The sequence below is a fragment of the Acomys minous genome, assembly GCF_964271855.1.
Source record: "Acomys minous genome assembly, chromosome: 6".
Lineage (NCBI taxonomy): Eukaryota > Metazoa > Chordata > Mammalia > Rodentia > Muridae > Acomys > Acomys minous.
In genome coordinates, this window is record NC_140487.1 from 2,160,592 (window position 1) to 2,184,342 (window position 23,751).

Here is a 23,751-nt window from a genome sequence, read left to right on the forward strand (position 1 = left end):
CGTGTGCTAACACTCTGAAGCTGTAAGCAAGCTCCCAGTTAAAGGCTTTATTTTTATCAGTGTTGGCTTAGTCATGGTGTCCCTTCATGGTAATGGAAAAATAACTAAGACAGAAGTGTCCTTGTCTACAACTGAAATGGCATCTCCAACTCATTTTATACTTCAGCTACAATTACACTAAAATGAGTTTGAAAATGATAAAATTTAAAAGTCTCAGTAAAAATATAAACTTAATAAACTTTAGACTTTAGATGTAAAATTGTTACATGGCAATGCAGTAATTCACTTCAGAAATAGTTATATTCTGTTATAAATTTAAGTAGCAAGATTATTTCTCTGATGCAAGAGACACGCTAAACTATTTGATTAAAGTCCTCTTCTCAGAGTCACTATGGGCCCAGAATAGTTTGTTAGTTTGTAGGTTTTTTGTTTTTTTTGGTGTGTGTGTGTGTGTGTGTGTGTGTGTGTGTGTGTGTGTGTGTGTGTTGTCCTTGACTTCTCTGCCTCTTTCAATTCTTCCACTGCTTCTTCCATAAGATTCCTCAAGCTACATCTGAACAGTGGGGGGTGGGGGGTGGGGGTTCTAGGTTTACTGCAAGCAATGTCCTTGGTTGGTGCAACAGTTTATGCAGGGCTCCCTGGGTCCAGATCCTCCAGCCTTGATGGTCTCCTTGTGGGGATCCTGGGCCCCCTGGGTCCTTCCATGCCCCTATTCTTCCAAACTACTGGATCCCCTGTTCAGATCTAGCCAATTGAGGGCTCATTCTCCAAGGTCGTAGGGAGGGCAGGGACTGCCTCTGACATGAGCTCTGGTGCCTCCTATTTGACCGCTTCCCCTTGGTGGGGAGGCCTGGTGGCTCACAGAAGAAGAGGACGCAGGCTATCCAGATGAGACCGGATAGGCTGTGGTGACATGGGGGGGGGGGAGGTCCCCTCTGTCAGAGGTCTAGGGGAGGGGAATAGGGAGAAAGAGGGATGGAGGGTGGGAACAGGAAGATACAAGTGAGAAGATAACAATCAGTATGTAATCTGAATAAATAAATAAATAAATAAATAATACAGGATTCCCCAAACTCTGCCTAATGCTCAGCCATGGGTCTCTGCATCTGTTTTCATCAAATACTGGGTGAAGCCACCCAGATGACAGTTGTGCTAGCCTCCTGTTTGAAATTATAGCAGAACACTATTAATAGTGTTGGGAGCTCTCTCTCTCTCTCTCTCTCTCTCTCTCTCTCTCTCTCTCTCTCTCTCTCTCGGCATGAGACTCAAGTTGGGCTAGCCATTGCCTGGCCATTCCCTCTTTCCTGCTCCATCTTTTTCTCCACACCAGTAATAGGCAGGAAAGATTGTAGCTGGAAGGTTTTGTGCCTGGGTTGGTATTACCACCCCTCCACTGGAAGTCTTGCCCCATGATAGGAACTGACTGTTTCGTGTTCCATATCTTCTATTGCTAGAAGTCTTAGCTAGGGTCGCCCTCAAAGATTCCGTTCTCCTTTATGTCGAGCTTGTCCCAGGGATACTCCCACCTCACCGGTCCCCAGTTCTCTTTCCCATCATCTTCCACATACTTGATCCCTCCTTTTCTCCTTCCCAACCATCGGCCAGAAAGCATCCATGGGATGGACCAGCCTCCTCCCCTACAACATATGTAATAGACATACAACTTGGTCCTCATGTGGGACCTGTAACATCAGGACCAGGAGCTGTACCTGCCTTTGGATCCCTTTCCCCTAACTGACTGGACAAACCTGGCTAGCCCCACAAGAAGAACATGTGCCCAGTCCTACTACAACTTGATGTACCAAAGTGGGTTCATATCCATGGGCGGTTTCTACAATGGGGGAAAATAGGGAGGAAATGAAAGGAGAGGAGAGACGGGAAGTTCTGATCAGGATGTAAAGTAAATAAATTAGCTAATTAATGAAAAAAATAAAGTTCCTTTCTAAGCATATGTTGTCCATGCTCCTTTCTTTATATCTCTGTTTTCTTCCTTCTTTACTTGCCTCTCTCATGTGTGTGTCAACATGACTGTCAGAGATACTGTTATTAACAAAACAGTTATGTCTTTAATGAATGCTTCATATACAAATTTCTAGGTATTAGATATTTAATACATCAAAAAGGTATCATAAAGAAGTTTCATAGCACTAGATACCGAGAAATTTTCTCATACAAAATGATAATATATTGAGTTTGTGGAGCAGTAGAATACTTTGCTTTGTGCCCAAATTTCTCTTAAGATGTATTACTTAATCTTACTTAATTGTAATGGTCTTTTTATCCCATTCCTTTGCTTTAACCAAACATTTGATATTTTAATAGTCTCTTTGGTCACTTTTCTTACAAGAGATTTCATTTAAACATCCTAATACATCTGCTTCCCTGAGATGTGTATCACTAAGTAATGTGTCTTTTCTTATGTTAAAAGTTCAGTCAGCTTATTTGAGTACTATAAATGCAATTATAGCTTGCATTTCTACTTCTCAAATAGGGCTATTCATTAACAATGATGACATTTTGCAGTCATAAAGCACCTTTAATGCAAGGATCATAAAGACATTTCCACAAGAGGGAAGGCTATTTCAAGTTCAGTTTCTTAATGGAAAAATCAAGGAGGAGGCTTGGCTCAGGGAATAAAAAATGCCATTCAATTACATTTTTTGTCCTCTCTTATTTATCACATGGCAGAAAAGAAAAATGAACTTTTTTTTTTCTGAGACAGGGTTTCTCTCTGTGTAGCCTCATCTGTCTTGGACTCACTTTGTAGACCAAACTGGCTTCAAACTCACAGAAATCTTCCTGCCTCTGTCTCTCAGTGTTATGGGATTACAGAAATGTGCCACCATGTCTGACTATGGACATATATTTTTAAATTTTTTAATATTTAGTTATTATGGGAATATTCAATTATGTGTGCATTCATTTAGAAAGAAATTAACAAAGATGGCTAATGATTATACATTATATAACATATGATTATGTATAATATATACATATGTTATATTTGTATATGTGTATGCATTTTAGTAATTGACACTAACACTTAGAAACCTAAAACCAGTTACCACTTCGGTCTTTGACTTTCAAGTTTAAAATTCTAGTGTTCTTAATGTATAGTGTGGCATAAAGTTAAGCATTCGTTTCTAGTGATAATCTGATTATATTTGTTGATTTTTAAATGTTGTAAACTAACAAGACTAGGCAGTCAGTTATGGTTGTCTACTGCAAGCAGTAGACTCACTCAAAAATATGTAATTACTGAGCAGAATAAACTGTTTTATACTCGTATAAAAAACTGGATGAACAACAACAGTAGCACAGACCTTCTCACACTAAAGTTCATGTTCATGCAAACTCTGTCACCTATAACATAAAGACCTCAATTACCTACAATCTCATGTCCATGTGGCCATCCAGAAAGAGAAAGGAACAGAGAGTCAACTTATTTTTTTTGTATAGCTGCTTGATGTTTTTTTTCTTTTTCTTTTTTTAATTATTAATTTATTCATATTACATCTCAGTTGTTAGCCCATCCCTTGTATCCTCCCATTCCTCCCTTCCTCCCATTTCCCTTCCTCCCATTTCCCCCCTACTCCCCTCCCCTATGTCTGTGTCTGAGGGGGACCTCTTCCCCCTGTATATGCTCATAGGGTATCAAGTCTCTCCTTGGTGACCTATTATCCTTCCTCTGAGTCAGGCATCTCCATCCAAGGGACATGTTCAAATATGGGGCAGCAGAGTTTGTGTGAAAGTCAGATCTCCTTCTCCACTCAACAGTGGAGAATGTCCTGTCCATCGGCTAGTCCAGGTAGGGGTTCGAGGTTTACTGCCTATATTTTCCTTGGCTGTTGCCATAGATTACGGGGGACCCCAGGGCCCAGACTCGCCTGTAGTTTTCCAGGACCCGCTGGATCCTTCTTTTTCCTCATTCTCCCAGGCTTCTCACACCTAAAGTCTCAATAAGATGTCCTCCCCTCTTACCCACTTTCCTGGTAGGTACAGTTTTTCATGGGGACGTACACCTACCACACAACAGGGACATATGCTCAATCATGTTCATAGCTGCCTTATTCATAATAGCCAGAACTTGGAAACAGCCTACGTGTCCCTTAGTAGAAGAATGGATAAAGAAACTGTGGTACATCTACACTATGGAATACTACTCAGCTATTAAAAACAAGGAATTTCCAAAATTTGTGGACAAATGGATTGAACTAGAAATTGTCATAATGAGTGAGTTCACACAGAAGCAAAAAGAGCTAAATGGTATATACTCACTTATATCGAGACACTAGTCCAAGGTGTACGTCCCCATGAGAGTCAACTTATGATGATGAATTTTCTAGTATCCCTAGCATCCCCTCATATATAGTTAACTACAACTGATTATTTAACCATATCTGAGAAAAAATTCAATATGGCTTCTAACACTTAACCAGTAGTCCTATGTTACTTACATGGTAGTAAACATTCTGGGAAAATTCCCCTTAAGCTTAGTCATATAATCCAGCATTGTGTATCGAGTAATTAAAAAAAAACTGGTATATTTTAGATACATATAAATGCCATGAAGGTAATAAAAGCAGTGTGTTATAGTGCTTAATAGGGATAGGATACTGGTCCTATTATATGTGAATTTACTCTGAGCTATTTGAAACAGAATATGGATAATAAAGAGGTGTTTTTGAAGATCTAAGGAGAGAATACAAAGAGAAAGAAGAGCCTATGAAATCCCTGAGACAGAGCAAGCTTCACGATCTAGTGAAGACAAATAAGACTAGGATAGAGAAATATAGAAAATGAATCAGATAAGAGAAATGAGGGACCTGATAACCATGATAAGAATTTCTGTTTTAATATAAATTACATGGGAAGCCATTGAATGAATTTTAAGGAGAGGAGAGTTGGAGGTTGACTTCTCTCTCATGGTATCACTTTGGCTGATGGTCAAAAGTGAACAAGAGGAATTTCATCGTTCTCCAAAGTTGAGTGGAGAGTGGGGTCTGACTTTCACACGAACTCTGGTGCCCCATATTTGACCATGTCACCTGAATGGGAAGGCCTGGTGGCACTCAGAGGAAGGATAGCAGGCTACGAAGAAGAGACTTGATACCCTATGAGCATATACAGGGGGAGAAAGTCCCCTCAGTCATAGTCATAGGGGAGGGGAGTAAGGGGAAAATGGGAGGGAGGGAGGAATGGGAGGATACAAGGGATGGGATAGCAATTGAGATGTAATATGAATAAATTAATAAAGTATATTTTAAAAGAGTGAACAAGAGTGTTTAGTGTGAATACGCAGTACTGTATTAGGGTTTATAGAGATATCATAATTGGCTGGAGCAGGTTAATGGAAAAGAAAGAAAGAAAGTGCAAATTAGCAGTAGTTTGTAGATAGGATCTATTAATTAATAGACAGACATAATTGTTTGCTTATATTTTTCCCTAATGGAACAGTGTGGCTATTATTTTAGCATCTTATTTCTAGATCTGGCATCTCCTGTTCCCTCTATCAGACTTGGGTAAATGTATATGTTTTTAAGTGAGAAGCAAGTGAAAGGTATTCAGTCATGTTTAAATAAAGTCCAGGAGATAGGTTTTGTGGCATTTGGGAAGAGGTAATGATGGCTATTCCAATAAGGTTTTCTGACTGTGATGTTTTAACGTGACCACCAGCAGCTAGAGTTGGTAAATTATGAAGTGACAGTTACTAGACAGCACAATTTTAAGATGTAGATATTTATAGCAGATGATAGTATGCAAGAAAATTAGAAGGAAATGAAAGTTTGAAGTGCATTGAGCTAATGCAAAAGCCAATAGATGGCTGTAAAACTATGAGATATGATAGCAAGAGCATGGATCTGCTAAATCCAGTGTGAAAGCCTTTTAAGGATGAGATCCACCTAGACAGAGGCAGGTGGATCGCTGTGAGTTCAAGGACAGCCTGGTCTGCAAAGCAAGTCTAGGGCAGCCAAGGCTACAAGTAGAAACCCTCTCTCAAAAACAAACAAACAACAAACAAACAAAAACAAAGGTCTGTGGAGATTATTTTGATTCCTAAACACCTACGTTGTGATGTAATTCAATTTTAATATTTGATTTTATTTACTAGTTGTAATGCATGCTTGATAAATTAGATAAGGGAAAAGAAAGCATGAATAACCGTAATTTTGTTGAGTATTATTAGTTTATATTGGATTTGGGTCAATTATTTAAATCTCAAATAATCTTCAAGAGTACTAAACCTGATAAATGAACTGATTTCATTCTTAGTTTCTTCTGCTTGCCTCACGTTCTAGGTGGGGATGAGATTACAAACCAGTGGTGTTTGACACTAAATGTGAAAGAAAGAACAATTTAAAAAGACAAGCTTGAATGACAATTAAAAACATACTTATCCTTTTTATGTCTAAAAGTAAATAAATTATTCTAAAATTCTTTTTTTTTTCAATGAGGAAACGATATAACATGAACCAAGTCTACCCCCGTGTAGACAAAGGGTGCGCTAGACTGAGCACAGTTTTCATTCCCACCCAGCGCTCTGTTGTTTGTTAGTCACATAGTAGGTGATTTTTACATACCATGTCATGTAACCCTTGGGTAGCTTTGCAGAGCTGATGTTATTATGCTCACTTTGATGATGAGAAAAGACTCACATGTAGGTATGGTCACTTTCTCAGATACACATGTAAATACCGTCACTTTCTCAGGTTCACATGTTTGTATGGTCACTTTCTCCCAGCCATTTAGATGATGTAGAAATCGAACTTCTGTCTTCAAATTCCAAGACACATGTCTTTTGCCCTGCATAGCACTCAAAGGAACCAACATTTTGATGTAAAATTTTCCCTACAGAACCATATTAGAAGTTCATGATATGTTGAGTAATAAAAATATAAATTTTTTCTACACGTTTCCTATTGAACAGGAACTACTCAAGGAGATGTGTAGACCCTGAGGGCAGTTTCTGACTAGTAAAAATGTCGTCTCACAAATCTATGTGGTTGTTTCCCCTTTTTTCCCACAGGTCTACATGGATAGAAAGCATTTTTTAAAATATAATGTGTTACACAATGTATGAAATACCAAAAGTGCAAGATAAAATGAAATAAAACGAGAAAATCTGATGGAGTATAATTTTACATTATATAAATAAATATCTAAACAGCCTCAATTCAAATATATTTGCTGTATTTCCTACCATTGCTTTTATTAAAACATATAAATTGATAAATGTTCGAGATTTCTCTAGGCAAAACACCACTTAGTTGTTTTTTTTTTTTTTAAGTTGCCAGGTTCAGAACAAAAGATTTTTTTTTTAAACAGATGCCAAAGCTGTGGATAGCAACAAGGCACTAATGAGCTCTTCCTGGCTCATCAAGGCTGCTCTTTGTTTCACAGTCCAGAGTACTAGGGAACTTGTCTGCAGTGAGTCAGCATTCAGTGGTGCTTGCTTTTTATGTGAGAAGGTTGAAGTAACTCAAATGTGCACTTAACCAGGACCAGAAGGCAGATTAGGAAAACAAGGTGTAAGGCTGATGAGTCAAAAAAGATGTTTTAGCTACAAGTAATTAACTCAGAGAACACACAAACATATGCTATAGCTTTGAGTTGGTTTCTGCTGAGACACGGGCAGCAATGTGAAAGAAGGGAGGTGACGAAGATCAAGTTTATAATATTCAGAACAAGATGAGCAAGAGTTTGCTTGGGAGTGTAGGAAGGTACCTCCTTCTTGTTTGCTTGTGATTTTTGGAATGCTTACTCCATATTAAGGGCTAACTTTGATGCAGTGCTTGCAGAGATGACAGGAGGCATTCTGTTTACACAAAGGCAACCATTGGCTTTGGAGAAAAGTAGAAGGACACTCTGTGCTGAGCACTTAGTGGCCTCCCAATAAATATCCCTCAAACCAATTTAAGCTGATGTGTAAGGTGAATAGTAAGCCATGCAGAGGGAAGTGAAGAAGCTGGCTGATTCGCGTTGGGCAGGAAGAGGCAGTTAGGTGTCCTTCCGGTTTTGTATGGTCAAGTTTCTATACACGCATGGCTTGAACTATCAATTGTCAAGGGGAGTTACGAGAAGGGAGAAGAATTGTGAAAAGACAGAATGGTGAGCCAAAATGTGGGGAGGCGGAGGAGCTGGAGTTTCATTTTATTTGACATTCTATTGAAAAGTCATAGGGATTAGTAAGATAAATATCATAAAAACCATATTTGCTCACAGGATGCCATGAAACAAGAGTGATAGTAATTCATACTTAAGTGATATTTACTGTGTATTTACACAGGTTGGTTCATTTAATCATGTAACTTTTTGTGTAGGGATTACAATCAGCTTAGTTTACACATACGAAAAGTGAGATACGGTGAAATTGAGCATGATACTCAAAACAGAAACATTCACTAAGTGATGGAGCTGGGGGTTTAGATGCAGGCTGAATTTAGAATCTATATCCTTGACCATTTTTAAATATTACTTCTTAATGGATTGTCAAACGTGGTACAAATTGATACTGAGATAATATTGAAGCATCTAAATTAAAAGTTACTATTTTGGGGGACAGTATCAATTCGCCTGAATAGCAGCAAGTCTTCTTTTAACTTGAGAAAATATTATGCCAAAGCAGGTGGCACCAAGTTTATACATAACCTAGTACATTGTCATCCTCTGCATATTGCAAATGTTGCAGCTTCCTTCTTGTGAACAATTGTGGCATAAGAGATGAAAAAGCAGTCTTCTGATCAACACAATGACAACAATGGAATATCAGAAAGAGAAAATGAAATATAGTCTCACTTTTAAAAATGATGTATAAATATCCAAAACTGATGTCATTATGGTGTTCATAGCATAGGTACTTTTTTAAAATAATAAACCTGTTATTTGAACCTTAGTAACTGTTTAGGCACCACTTAAAGAATTTTCATATTCTTTATGCAAGTAAACATTGATATTCACTAAACATGGATTATGATGTTTAATTATCCTCTGCATTGCACAAAGCACTTTGCAAGAATTTGACTAATTTAAATTTCATGAAATCCCTATGAGGAAAAAAATGCCATTATTCCCATTTCACAGAAATTCATAGAAAATATATAAGAGCTTAACCAGCATGACATCACTAGAGGTGATAAAAATTTTGTTCAGTAATAGAAAGTTGTTTTATTCTTGAGCATCTAAGGAATAAGAAGATAATAGTGGCTGATTAGACAGATTGTTTTCTTCCTCAGTTCCTTCCATTATTGATTTATAAAATAATTTCCTACATAAATTCCTGAAATAATAATTTGTAATAAAACATGTGAACTATTTATTCATGTGCACTGTTCGCTCTTTCCTGTACATGAAGAAACTTGTACAAATGAATGGGGAAGTCAAGGTGAGCATGTCGCCTTCTGTTTCTTGTGCCAGTGGCCCCTTCTTGCTGCCTGTGCTGTCTCCTGTAGGCTCGGGAGTGCAGGATAGCATGATATACCTGTGGTCTCCTTAGAGACTTCATGTCTTGCTCAGAACTCAGAATAAAAAGGAAAATGGGATTATAATAAATACCTCTCTGTTAAATCCTATGAACACACTCCGTTCCACACTCTGCGGCTCTCTACTTATATACAAGTTACTATACTTCGTATAATTCTTCATGTCATTTGATAAGTTACATTTAAATTTTTTAATAAACATGAAGGTTAACTTTGCAAATAAATCAGGAAGACTACTGAAGGACGAAAGTATATAACATTTACCTATTTGTTAGTTGTATATAATTTGGAGACTACGATGTAGAAAGGGAGAGCAGGAAGAGGAAACTGCATTGCAGAAGAGAAATTTAATCCAATATCCTTTGGGGAAAGGCTGCCTGCAGGGAGAAGATAGGCAGCAAGTAAAGGGATTGCTGTCACCTCAGTGTTTCAAGTAGAGAAAGAATAATCCATAGAGATGAAGGGAGGTCTAAAGCCTGTTAGAGAAAAGCGAAGACTTCGTAGACAGTGCAGTGAGACGGAATGAGAAAACACTGGGGTGCTCGATCCGTTTTCCTCTTACACCTGTGATTATATAAAAGTTAATAAGAGGGAAAGTAAAAGTGAGCAGAAGTTATCAAGAGAAAAGATGAAAGCTTCCAAGAGAAATGAGGTTCAGAAGAGACTAGATTTCTTGCATCCTGCTGTTCTGCCACCATCACAGTCGTCACAGTGAATTATGGGACTTTGATGATCTGGGCAGAGCCGGGCCTCTCCACTGCTCACTCTGGCTCGCTCGGCAGAGGTTTCCTGCAGCAGCTTGCACTGTTCTACTCAAATTGAACGTGGGTCTTCAACAACTCACTTGCTTTGTACTGGAGCCAACCTTGCCTTGAAGTCAAGCGTTTAGGCTTCTGGGTGGGATGCTTTGTCAATTTTTTGTTGATATTTATAGTTCATATTGTACAGTGGGTGTCAGGTTTCTATACATGTCCACTTTCACCATTAGGCCACATTCTACACAGCTAGGATTTGATATTCAGACTATCAGTTTTTATTTATTTAGGTGGTATGTATACTACTTATCTTGGCTACTCATCATTTACTTTCTATTATATATAATGAAGCCCATTTTATTCTTATATGTGCATCTAGGTTGAATTTCATGTAAAAGATATTGTACTATCAAGAATGTCCTTGTATGGACTACAGTCTTCGCATCACATACTGTACACAATGTATTTTTAATCTGCCCTTCTTCCTTAGAGGAAAATAAACCCAATGGTCTTATTGACTTTATTAACAGTGTTTTCCAAATCCTTATAGGCAGCGCCGGTACACCGGTCACTTTTAATGAAAATGGAGATGCTCCTGGACGCTATGACATCTTCCAGTACCAGATAAACAACAAAAGTACAGAATACAAAATCATCGGGCGCTGGACCAATCAACTTCATCTAAAAGCAAGTATCATTGCCGACAGACGTTAATGTACCTTTATCATAAAGGGCAATACTTCTTTCTAAAGCACTAAACTCGAGCATCTTCTGGGGATTCTCATAATATCTCTAAGAAGAGAAGAAGTCTAATTTTTTTGGACTATACATTTAAAACCAGGTCTGAAGTGGGTTCCCAGGGCCTAAGGCAGCTGGCATTTGTTTGTCCAGGTTTTTCCACTTAGCTGGCCTCAGTCTTTTCCAGTAGAGAACTAACAGACCTAAATCAGTTTGCATCAGTGTGAGCCCAGAGAATCTACCTATTAAGCAAGGAATGCCCTGAGGAGGTGTCTAGATACTCTATGATGTAACCTGACCAAACATAAGGGTCTCTGGCCTAGGAATCCATCTTGAGCTTGAAGGTGAGGAGAACTCTGGGAAGACCCACTGTGCAAGGGACAGGATTAGAGGTGGGAGAGTGGGGTTGGAGCATCCCCCCTCACAGCCAAAAAGACTTATTTCGTATTTCAACAGCTCCAGATCTATTAACATGTAGACACAGGGTATAGAGTAGTGTGTCCTGCTGACTCTACTGAGAATTGGAATTCTTTTATACTGTACCGCTCTACCAAAGCGTAAGAATGCTTTACTCCCAACACGTATTGCCTAAGGAATCACTAAGATAAGCAATGCTTTCTCTGTGGACCATAAGATGCCTGAAAAATATTTCCACTGACCTTGAAACTGATTCTCCACTGATGTCTCTGCAATGTGCAATTAATTTGCTCTTTTAATGAAAGCACCCTTCTCAAAGCCACATAATCCCAAAGGCATGCATGTGTGCTCTCTTGCATTTACATAATCCCAAAGGCATGCATGTGTGCTCTCTTGCATTTACTGCCATTCGAAAGCATTGGGTGATACTCTAAAACGTTTTCTCTTCCTGTGTGTTTATATGTGTCTCTTCAAGTGACATAGTTTTGTAGCATCTGCCACCCAAGTCCACAGCAAGGAAGTGATGATAATAAATTACAGAAGCATACTTTGTTTCTGGAAGTGACTTTCTGATGGCTGCCACAGCTTTCATTGAGCCGTGCAGAGGTGGCTTTGCTTCTAGCTACTGCAAGAGGCAAGCCTGAATATTCAGTTAGGATTTTAGATTCTTACTGAAAGTCTTCTATTGTTCTGAAACTCAAATTGATTTATTGAAATTTAACTTTGAAAATGCCACAGATTATTTATAATCTGAAATTCAATATCTTTTTGACAGGCATCTGTTGGAAGTATATTTCTGTGAAGTAAATTTAGTATGACAAAAGAAAAATTTGAAAGTGGTTTAAGTAGGGAAGCTACTTCTACCTGACTTTTGTCAACATCAAAATGCTCATCATATTGTTTTGGTTAAGAATTTACATAGTAAAATGAATTGCTTGGGACTGAAGTGGGTATGGTACCAAGGTCTCTACAATGTATCAAGAGTGCTAAATAATAATCAAACAAATGAGCACATACATATCTCTTCTCTGTATGCATAGTCTGAGCACTCTAAAACTTAATGTTGAATCTTAAACTATTCTTTTATGTACATTTAACGATGCATGAATGCTTTATGTTCAGAACTGTTCTCACACACACACACACACACACACACACACACACACATACACACACACAGTTTGCACAACTTTTCATGCAGGCTGGTGATAATTTCTGCTATTTAGTAGTGCTAGACTCATTGAAAAAATGAAATTTCTACTCTTGGGACAAATGGTGATTGAGGCCGTGAAGGGCAGATATAAAGCAAGGATTGGATCCTTCAGGCTATCAGGACAAATTTAATTACTATCCTGGGAAATTGGAACAGATTCTTGATTGAAGGAGTGGGATGCTCAAGAAGCTATAATTTATAAGTATTCTGCTTAGATATTTGCATACTGTACACCATTTTTTTTACCCTAGTTTCATAAACTCCAAGGTGATAATAGCAGCAGCAAACAACTTATATGGTTGTAATAAAAATTAAATGAAATAAGGTAAGGAATATTTTAGCCCATTTTCTAATGCACACGAGCCCCATAAACACTGCCTCATATGTTACACCAATATACACATATGTCTCAGAATTCAGTCTCACCTGTGGAGTTCTGGTAGAGTTCTGTAAGTAGAGAATTGAAGTTCTTCTAGAAGAGGCACTTGATTATTCTCCATGAAAGCTCGGTATGGGAGCAGAGGGAAGTAAGAGAGGAAGGGACGACAGTGTGTGGAAATCCTACAGAGAACCCTGCAATTAACATGCCAACACAGTAAGTTCATCCTTCCTTTATTACTTTGATAGTTGGAAATTTTTCTCTGTACTAACAATGTACACATCACATAGAATAAATGCACAGTCTTTTTTCCTCTAGTAGTATTTCAATAGATATTGTCACCTGGGCAATTAAGTGAGATGAACTGTTTTCAAGATCTTATTTTATTTACTTATTTATTTTATTTAAAAATAAAATCATTCATATTACATCTCAATTGCTATCCCATCCTGTGCATCCTTCCATTCCTCTCTCCTTCCTGCTTTCACCCCATTCCCCTTCCCTATGACTGTGACTGAGTGGGACCTCCTCCCCTTGAATATGATGCTAGGGACAAGATCTTATTTTAAAACTACAAAATGTTATCTTTTTTTTTCTGCAAGCATAGCAGAGTTTCATTAATAGTGTCCATGGTTGGCTCTCTCTAATGGGGTGGGTCTCAAGTTGAGGCCAGACAAGGCAGCCCAGCTAGGGGAAAGGATCCGAAGGCACGCATCAGAATCAAGAGGCAGCCCCTACTCCTATTGTTAGGGAACCCACATGATGACCAAGCTGAACATCTGCTACATCCGATAGGGGGTCTAGGTCTAGCCTGAGCTCTTTGGTTGGGGGTTTGAGTCTCTGTTAGACCCCATGGGCCCCAATGGGAGGAGATGTGTCAGTGTGAGCTGATACCCCTTTGGGGCCTCTGCATCAGTCACTGAGAAGGAGGGGGAAGGTTTGGGAGGAGCATGAGCGTGGCCTGGATGGAGAGGAGGGAAGAGACTGGGATCAGGCTGTAAAGTGATTAAATAAATACATTTTTTTAAAAATAAAAAATGCCTTTTTTCCAAAACAATTTAAAATTTTATTTTTAGTGATTTCATGCAAGTATATATACACACAGATACATATATTAGGTACGATGCAATGTTTTGATACAGGGTTACAATGTGGAGTGATTTATTATAGGCTAGTAAGCAAAGTTATCACCTCCCTTGTGTACTCCTTTTTTTTTTTTTTTTTTTTGGTTTTTGCAATGGAAACACTTAACACTTTAAGACAATTTGAAGTCTGCAGAGTGGTGTTATAGTTTTGTTTTGTGGACACTATTATGTTATCAAAGGGTACAGAGATTCCAATCAGTGGGAGGAATCAAAACTGCTACTGAGCAGTCTTGCTATGCTCAGTGCCTACTAAGAGGTCATAGGAGCTGGCACCAGAGTGGATATGTGGTCTGTGCCTTTAAGAGGGGAGACAGAAGTTTACTGCAGGTAGTGTCCTTGGCTGGTGCCATAGTTTGAGCAGGACCCCTGGGCCCAGATCCACCCATCATATTGTCCTTCTTGTAGGTTTCTAGGACCCTCTGGATCCTTCTATTTTGCCATTCTCCCATGCTTCTCTCACCTAGAGTCCCAATAGGATGTCCTCCCCTCTGTCCCAGTTTCCTGGTTAGTGAAGACTTTCATGGGACATGCCCCTTTTAGGCTAGTGTCCAACTATAAGTGAGTATATACCATGTGAGTCTTTCTGAGTCTGGGTTAACTCACTCAGTATGATTGTTTCTAGTCCCATCCATTTGTCTACAAATTTCGGGAATTCCTTGTTTTTAATAGCTGAATAGTATTCCATAGTGTAAATGTACCACAGTTTCTTTATCCATTCTTCTACTGAGGGATACTTAGGCTGTTTCCATGTCTGGCTATTATGAATAAGGCTGCCGTGAACATGGTTGAGCAAACGTTCTTGTTGGGTGCTGGAGCATCTTCTGGGTATATTCCAAGGAGTGGAAAAGCTGGGTCTTGAGGAAGCCTTATTCCCAGTTTTCTGAGATAGCACCAGATATATTTCCAAAGTGGCTGTACTGGTTTGCATTCCCACCAGCAATGAACTTCAAACCTCTACCCAGATCTAGCCAATGGACACAACATTCTCCACAGTTGAATGGAGAGTGAGGACTGACTTTCACAGGAACTCTGGTGCCCCATATTTGACCATGTCTCCTGGATGGGGAGACCTGGTGGCACTCAGAGGAAGGATAGCAGGTTACCAAGAAGAGACTTGATACTTTTATGATCATATACAGGGGGAGGAGGTCCTCCTCAGTCAGAGTCATAGGAGAGGGGAGTAAGGGGAAAATGGGAGGGAGGGAGGAATGGGAGGATACAAGGGATGGGATAACCATTGAGATGTAATATGAATAAATTATATATATATAATATATATATGAGAGGAGACAGAGACTCAGAGACTCTGACCAGATATGCTTGTATAAAGTCACAGGTATCCCGGTGAAGGCATCCACATGTTGTTTGGCTGGAAGCCAGGTAAGGGGAGCTTTCCTGCCTGGACCACTGTCTTGAATCAGTGTCTGAAAGTACTGCGAGAAGGATTTATTTTCCACATCTGCCATTTCCTCTTATTCTATTAAACTAGATTTACAACTGGTTTCACACCCTCAGTGGTAAGCATTTATCAGCCACTTCTTGGACTGTATTCGTCTTAAAAAAAAAAAAACAGTTTTGTTCTGTTTTCCTCTGGCTGAACTCAACCACAGGAAGATTTCCCACATGCACAGAGTAGATGGTTAAGCATATTTACGTGAAGCAAATCTTTCCTGAATACACCTAGTGAAGTGAATGGATGCTGAAGTGAGTGAACCGTTCTCTTTTATCTTGGAAAATATTTGATGTGCACCAGATATTCAAAAGCATAACCCTTATTGTTCGAAATATCACTGTTTCATTTCCCCATTTATGAAATGAACATGTGTTTTAAATTAAGCTGTTAGTCTAATTTTCTTGTTTTGATGTAGATTTTCTACCCAATAATCTTGGTTTGCACATGAAATGTGTGTTTGTATACCTGGAAGTGAAGTTGCCCAAATTATGTCTCTCTTTTGATAGCAATGAGTGTCTCAAGAGAAAAGTGATCTTTACAGAGATTACAAAACTTTGTAATCTAGAGATTTGGGCTAAACAGGAGAGTGTGAACTGCAAAAGAAACAACCATATGCAGCTTTGTGTCCACAGGGAGAAGCAGCAGTGAGGTCACTGGATAGGCTGAATATAACTCAGGGCTCACTAGTTTGTGCATTCAACCAGAGCTACCTTTTTTTCTGAATTACTGTAAGAATGATGCTAACTCTTGCCTGCTTGCTCTTCTTGCCATTTTGTTCAAACAAGTGAGAATAAATATAAAATACATGCATAAAATATAATATAACTAAAAGCAGTAGCAGGTGACTTTATCTCAATAATGACTCAACCAGGCTTATTCCTCGTAAGGAATCCATGTGGAGAGTCTACAGAAGAAAAGGTGTCTCTCGGCCTGACTCAGTTATTGGCTAATGGAAGCTTCTCTATCAGAGTAACCTCAGTATGGGCTGTGAATGCTGAGCCAACTGTTGGGTGGAATAAAAGTGTCGATGGCTCTTAAATACATTGTCATGTCATTGTATAGAATAAAAGTTTGGAGTAAAAAAAAAAGACGCTTAAATTCTGACCTCTAGTATATTGTTTTTCACCTCTATAATCTGCATGGAAACTATAGTATCTACTTTATGAGCTCATTGAGATACTGTAGGAAATTGTACTTCTATATTGAGGACTATTTAAATACGATGATAATGATGATATTGTGTCACTGTAATTAGCCTACTCACAAGGACCTATAATGGGTTCTTCAATATGAAATTAGAAAGAAATAGTATATGAAGATTGCAATCTTTTGCCTAAGTCCTTGATATTCTGAGAATTGAATGGTTATAAGAAAAAGTTGATATACTATGGTAACATGCATCTATTCATTAAGATCAAAGTATATTTTAAATAAAAAATAACATGGCCTCCATCATTTAAACTGTTTCATAAACAGAAACTAGAAAATTTATAGCAGCATTGAACCCCATTAAATTAGTTTGTTACAGCCCGTGTTGTAGTCCCTATAACAGGTATTTTAATTGCATGTATAACTTTGCCTCAAGGGTTTGTTGTTCTAGATAAATGTCAGCAGGTTTAACCAAAATCATTAAATTCATTAGTTTAATACAGGCGAAAGCTGATGCAATAAAGGCGATTAAAGTAGTCATGGGATAGGGATGAACTGAATGGAGCTGGAAGTATTTAAAGGGAGACGCACTGGCTTCGATTCTTAGGAATCATGAATTTTCCTTTTGTCTCTGTTTTCCTGTGTGCAGTGTAGTATGTACCTGGAAAGGAATATACCTTCTTCTCTGCACCTCATGGAACCTTCTCCAAAATTGATCACATAGTAAGTCACAAAGCAGGCCTCAACAGATACAAGAGGATTGAAATAATACCTTGTATCCTATCAGATCACCATGCTCTTAGGCTGCAATTCAACAACAACAGAAATAACAAAAAGCCTACACATACGTGGAAACCAAACAACTCTTTACTTAATGACACCTGGGTCAGGGAAGAAATAAGAAAGAAATTAAGGACTTCCTGAAATTCAATGAAAATGAAGGAACAACATACCCAAATTTGTGGTATACATTGAAAACAGTGCTAAGAGGAAAATTCTAGCACTAAGTGCCTTTAAAAAGAAATTGGAAACATCCCACATAAGCAACTTAATGACACAGCTGGAAGCCCTAGAAAATATAGTCTTATATTAAGATTTAGGTGGTCCTATGTCGAAGTTTGCCAATATTAGATAACTATATTCTATTTATTAGCTTTAAAAAGTGACTTTAGCATTATTTATTATGTAACTCTTTATAAGCCAAAGAGAATTGATAAAATCACATGTTGGCATGCTAAGTAAGTGATGATTAAAATTTTAATTATACTTCTACAAGGCCCAACATAGTTGTTATTCACTATATATTTATTAAATCTACATATATAGTAGTCTGATATTTTTCCCCAGGAAAATTGGCTATAAGAAATAATCAATGAATATTGATTAAGAAATACAATGTGAACTGATTATTAATTCATTAACTACTTTCTGGCAAACAGAATGGTGATCCACTGAGTGATATGTGATTTAATAAGGTATATTTCTAAATATCAAAATATTTTCAATATATTAAGAGCTACGATACACTCAAGAAACAACAGTGAAAGCACAATTATCTAAGGGTAGATAAAATAAAAATCTTGGGAAATTCAGGGCCTTCATTGGATACCTCCAACTAGAAGTTCTATATGAAGTTTTATCACGTAGATGAGATTGAAATTCAGAAGAGATATTAAAGTATTTTTATGCCTAGAAGATGTAGGAAAATATCAGAATGAAAAAAAACCATCAATTCACTCAGCTATTCTATATTCCATATCCATATAACCATTCATTTATTCATTCGCTCTGGAATAAAATGTCAATGATGCCAGTTGCTGTGGTAGGTGCTGGAGTGGTTGGGGGTGGCTTAGGTTCAGTTTATAGTGACATCTCTGAAACATCAGCGATGTGCAGGAAAAGACGCAAACCGCCTACAATGGGCGATGAGTCTCACAGGCTGTGTCCCCAGAGCTCGTTATCCAACTTGCAGGCAGCTCCTCAGAAGAATTCCCCCTTCTACTGAAACTGTTCATTGTATAAGTCTTGTTGCCTTTCTGGACATCTTATACCTTTTGAATTTCGTGAGTTTTCTATATTCCTAAAGAGTCTCCTGTCTCCACTCAGGGGAGAGTGTTTTATTTTGGAGGAAATAACTAATTTTGAAAGCACTATGAAATTCAGTCTTTGGATCAAGTTTCAGGCACATTCCTCGAGTAATCTAATAATATTAAGAGGCTTTACTAGTTTGTTGTACAAATATAGATTATTAAAATATCATTTGTTACAAAAACAGGGAAATTCAAAGAGGCCTATTGAATGCCTTAAGCCAAAGTGACTATTGAATTCTTTAAGTCATAAGGATCCATTGGATTCCTTAAATGATAATGAAAATAACACAGAAGATGATAAATAAAGCTACAATATTGATGGGGTCAAACTGGAAAAGGCAAAAGGAATAATATGATATGGTGAATGAGATGAAAGAAATGCCTCTGCACCAGCACCAAGGAGGGATGAAGGAGAGAGATGCTTCTTCCAGACTCTTACGGAAACAATCAAGTAGTAAGATAAGAAATGTTTTTCAATTCAGATTCTGACCTTGGGAAGAGTACAGTAAGTCCACTTTCAATGCAATATATAGAATAAGTAAGGTTACCATAAGGTTATAAACATTAAATAATACTCTTCAGTAGAAAACTTGCTGACAGAAATCATTTCGTGTGGTAGAGTTACTAAAATGTATGTGGACTCTGTATCATACGGTGCTTTTGAAAGCTCAAAGGAGTCATCAGTGTTACGTGAAATCTACAATGTACAAGAGAGTTACTAGTAAGAACTCAGAAGTATGATGTACAAGTAAAATATGTAGTCCCCAGCTGCAGATAAAGGTCACTGGCCGTCAAGAGCATAAAAACTTGAAGGATGGAGTTGTTAAGCCTGTTGACTCCATCAGAAGCCGAGCTGGACCATTTTCCTTAAAGCTGTTGATGCTTAAGGAGGGACAGAGCAGAAGGGTCGGTCACCCACGGGTCTCTCACTCACCTTGCTAAGATTACAAACCCTTGTCTCAAAGAGAATTTGTTGACATCTTATGCAGTGCTTTATTTTTAAAACTGTGTTCCATGCCAAAGGTTAAGTAAAACCTCTGAAAATTGTCCTACACAGGATACTTTTCAGTTTTCTAGTGATGTACACAACATAATTGGGAGTTGAGAGACTAATCCTTAGCTGGATTTGAGACTTATTAAGTGGGTATATCGTATCTCAGCACCCATGCTCATCAAGTCGAGACCTTGTTGTAGTCACTACAATTTCTGCCAAATCTCTTATTTTACATATGATATTCAGATAATGAGAATGGGGCTGCAATACATTATCTGTTTGTTTATGAATATCTGTATATTTGTAGGTCTGGTAAGTGTAAGGCCCAGCCATGCATCTACACAGAAGTGATGCAGGTGTGTCAGGGAACATGTCTTGTTTTAAACTCAAGTGTTTAAGACCCTTTACCATGTGAGAAAAATTAAACCTGAAATGTAAGAGGGTAGTGCTGTAGTAACTATGTTGGCTTTTGTTGGAATAAAAAAAGGTAAAATGTGTTAAAATTACTTCGAGCTTACTTCTACTCACAGAATTTTATAACCTGCTTTAAAAATGGGGCCGTGCTAGAGATAGGGATTTGAGAGGTTTATTCTGTAGGGCAAACTGAATTTGAAGAACAAGTAAATAAGATTAATGTGACTTGTAATATGATAATTTATTTGAAAAGCACTTTTTCATTAAGATAAAAGGATGGTTTAGATCTGTGTTCCTGAGGCGTTTTAGTGATGCCCTGCTTGAGAGAAAATGAGACCATGAATGAGCAATAAAGGTGAACACAACTTATTTTTGTTCTCATAAAAAGAAAAAAAATATTTTGAATTCCCGCAATGCCTCTGGAATTTGTTGCAGTTGGCTTGTAACATCAAGACATTCCGCCCACAGGCGCTTACTGCCCTTTTTCTTGTGCATGGCAAATAGCTTTATGCTGGGGAGCGAACGTCCCCAAGTCCCAGCAGCTATGTCTCCACGCTGTGTCTTTCGCAGGCAGAGCCTTCTTCATTCCCAGAGACTCCCAAGAGCTTGGCTCGCTATATAGTTGCACATACTGTGTTAAAGAGCTCTGTTAAACCTTTCTTCCTGAGATGAAGCCCTACATCTGCTACTGCCTAAATAAGTAATTACTGGGCACTGTATAAAATGGAGAATGTTTTCATAATCCTGACGTCATCAGTCATCGCTGTGTAATAATTGGCCTTGGAGGGTTAATACATTTGTACCGTTCTTGACCCATAGCTTCCTGCCGGATAGAACATACTTTGTGGTTTGCGATGCCTCTGAATGTTAGGAGAGGTTTTTTTTTTTTTAATTGCTAAAAATCTAGGTCTAAAATAATTTCCAAGATGATAATTGTGGTTCTTTTCCAGGCCAACATTTTCTGAAAAGCTTTTCTCAAAGCATTCTTTCTACAGGCTTTTAAGTAGCTGCGACGAATGCATATGGTGGAGTTCCAGTTGAATACACGTGGGATAGTTGGACAACGGCTTCATTAGTTCTGTCTTTCCCCCTCCATGTTAGAGCTTGTAACATGCTAATATGCATTATGACTGAGAGAAGTGACCATGGGATGTACTGTTTAATTAACAGCACTAACTTCATTTTTTTTTAACTTGAAGAACATTTAGGAACTAGTATTTCTTTGAGCTTACTTTAAGAAGTATTGGTTCTAATTGAAATTTTTCCTTGTATTGAATTTATATTCATTCATTCATTTGATTGTTATCCCAATCTGGGATTAAAGTAAGAGACAAAGCCTTTTTTTTATTTTGAGCATAGAAATAAGAGATTTCAGTTATGGCAGCTGTAAGACTAAGGCAGTAGGATCACATATACATACAGACCTAAGCAACACGGAACACTCTAGGCCAGCCTACGCTATATACTGATGGTATATATTATAAAAAGTAATCGAAACAACAAATATAAATGCCTTTTTTTCATAGAGGGAATTATGATTAGCTATAAGCTATTTATTTAGGGCCACTCAGACATTGGAAGCATACATTAAATCTAAAAGTACACCCATGGGCACATACACACACACACACACACACACACACACACGCACGCACGCACGCACGCACGCACGCGCGCGTGCGTGCGCGCTTGTAAATGTAGTTTTTATTTCCTCTGATGAGGGGATGAGATGAGAGCTGTTTCCCACCTTTATGAATCATGGCTTGAGTTGAGCCCAGAGAGTTTCTATATAACTATCCCAGGGCCTAGGTCTGGAAGTTTCTAGCCTCATTATCATCTAATCTTTTGCAAGCCTGGACCTTGAAGTCTTCAGCTTCCAACTTCTGTCTGCTAATCTAGATCTTTCTGAACTCTGGCTGGCTAGCGCAACTCAGCTGTTCTGGCTCAAAATTTCTCTCCAAGCTGACTGACTCAAAGTCATTCCTCATGGCTTCTGACTGAATTGCTTCACTTGGAAAAAACTGCCTCTGAACTCCAGGAACTCAACTGCAGTGACCTCAACTGAACAGAACTGCACAAACTCAACTGCACAAATTCCACTTAACTGAACTCAACTTTTCCCTCTCTTTCCCTACCTTGCTCCCTGTATGTTCTCATGAGAGTTGGGCACATCCTGTCTCGGACTTATTCTGTCAAATATTTCTCTGTTTTGTTACTTTGTCTACCTTCCAACTAGACTTCTCTGTTTAGGATTAAAGGTGTGTACTAAAGGCGTATCTATATTCCAGTCAAATTACACAGACCTAGGTCTTTGGATGTGATCCCTATCCAGAGTAGTGAGTGATGTTGCTGGATTTAAATTATTCTACACACACACACACACACACACACACACACACACACACACACACACACTATGTAATAGATAATTAGGTAACATCAACATATCAGACAAGTAATGTCAAGCAGAAATTGATGACCACATATGGAAAAGAATGAGAAAGTAGAACATAGTATGAATTTTTGGTAAATCAGAATGCAAAAGAAAAAGGAAGACGGCTTCTTGGAAGTCCCACATAAATTTAGTAAATCCAGAAGTTTCTGGGCAAGTGTTGGAAATGCAGGACATGTCATAGGTATGGAGTGAACTGTACCAAAGCAGAAAGACATTGGAGACTACTCATGAATACCTAGGGTTTTGGAAGAGAAGTCAACACTTCATACAGGAAGCAATGCTGTATGTGGAATTCTTCTTGTATCTAGAATCAGACACTGGAAATAAGTACCCTTATCACAATTTGAAATTAGAAAGACTAAGTTTTTCCATCTATGACATTATTTAAAACAATGGTCCTTAGAGGCAATCATCACTTAATAGTGCCACTTGATTGGTCAAACTTTCAGTGAATATATATGTCTTTAATTTAGAGTTAATTTACTGAAAATGACTTTTTTAAACCTTAACCGTAATATATTTTTAGGAAGAATCAAACCCAGAGCCTCAAACATGTTAGGTAGGTACTCTGGCTCTGAACTATATCCTCAGCCCTTCTGAAGCATTTATTTGAACTTAATATTATTTTTCTAACATTGTAAGAAGGTTGGGGTATCTTCTAAGATAGCAATAATAATATTAAGTCATTTTGATAATTATTTCCATGATATTATTGAATCAAAGTATCACATAAGTGTCTTATTGTTAAAATAGTCAACTTTTACTATCCCATTAAACGTATTTTAGCATATAGAAATGAATCATTTAGTGGATTAAAGCAGGAGACACTGGGCTTAACCTCAGTTCCCTGGACAAACGAGGTGCACTTTTAGTGTACCAAAGCAGTCAAGTGCTTTGCAATCTCTCATCAAGCATGCATTGGCAGCTCTGGTATATAAGGGCTCCTCATAAAATAAGATTTCCTTAAAGATTAAAAATGGTTTTAGGTAAAAACACTTTATAAACTTTAACGTATTGTATAATTATAATCTATTATTTGTGGGGGACATGATCTCTTTGAATAGAAAACA

The 23,751-nt window shown here is 38.0% G+C and overlaps 1 protein-coding gene across 10 annotated transcripts in view; it reads left to right on the forward strand.

Annotated features, from left to right (window-relative positions):
- Window positions 1-23,751, forward strand: part of GRM8 (glutamate metabotropic receptor 8) — an 855,522-nt gene that overhangs the window by 692,518 nt on the left and 139,253 nt on the right. For all 10 annotated transcript variants that reach the window (XM_084788018.1, XM_084788015.1, XM_084788014.1 and 7 more), the window contains one exon: window positions 10,785-10,921. In XM_084788018.1, the coding sequence (XP_084644144.1) occupies window positions 10,785-10,921 (137 nt within the window). The remainder of the gene's footprint in view (window positions 1-10,784; window positions 10,922-23,751) is intronic.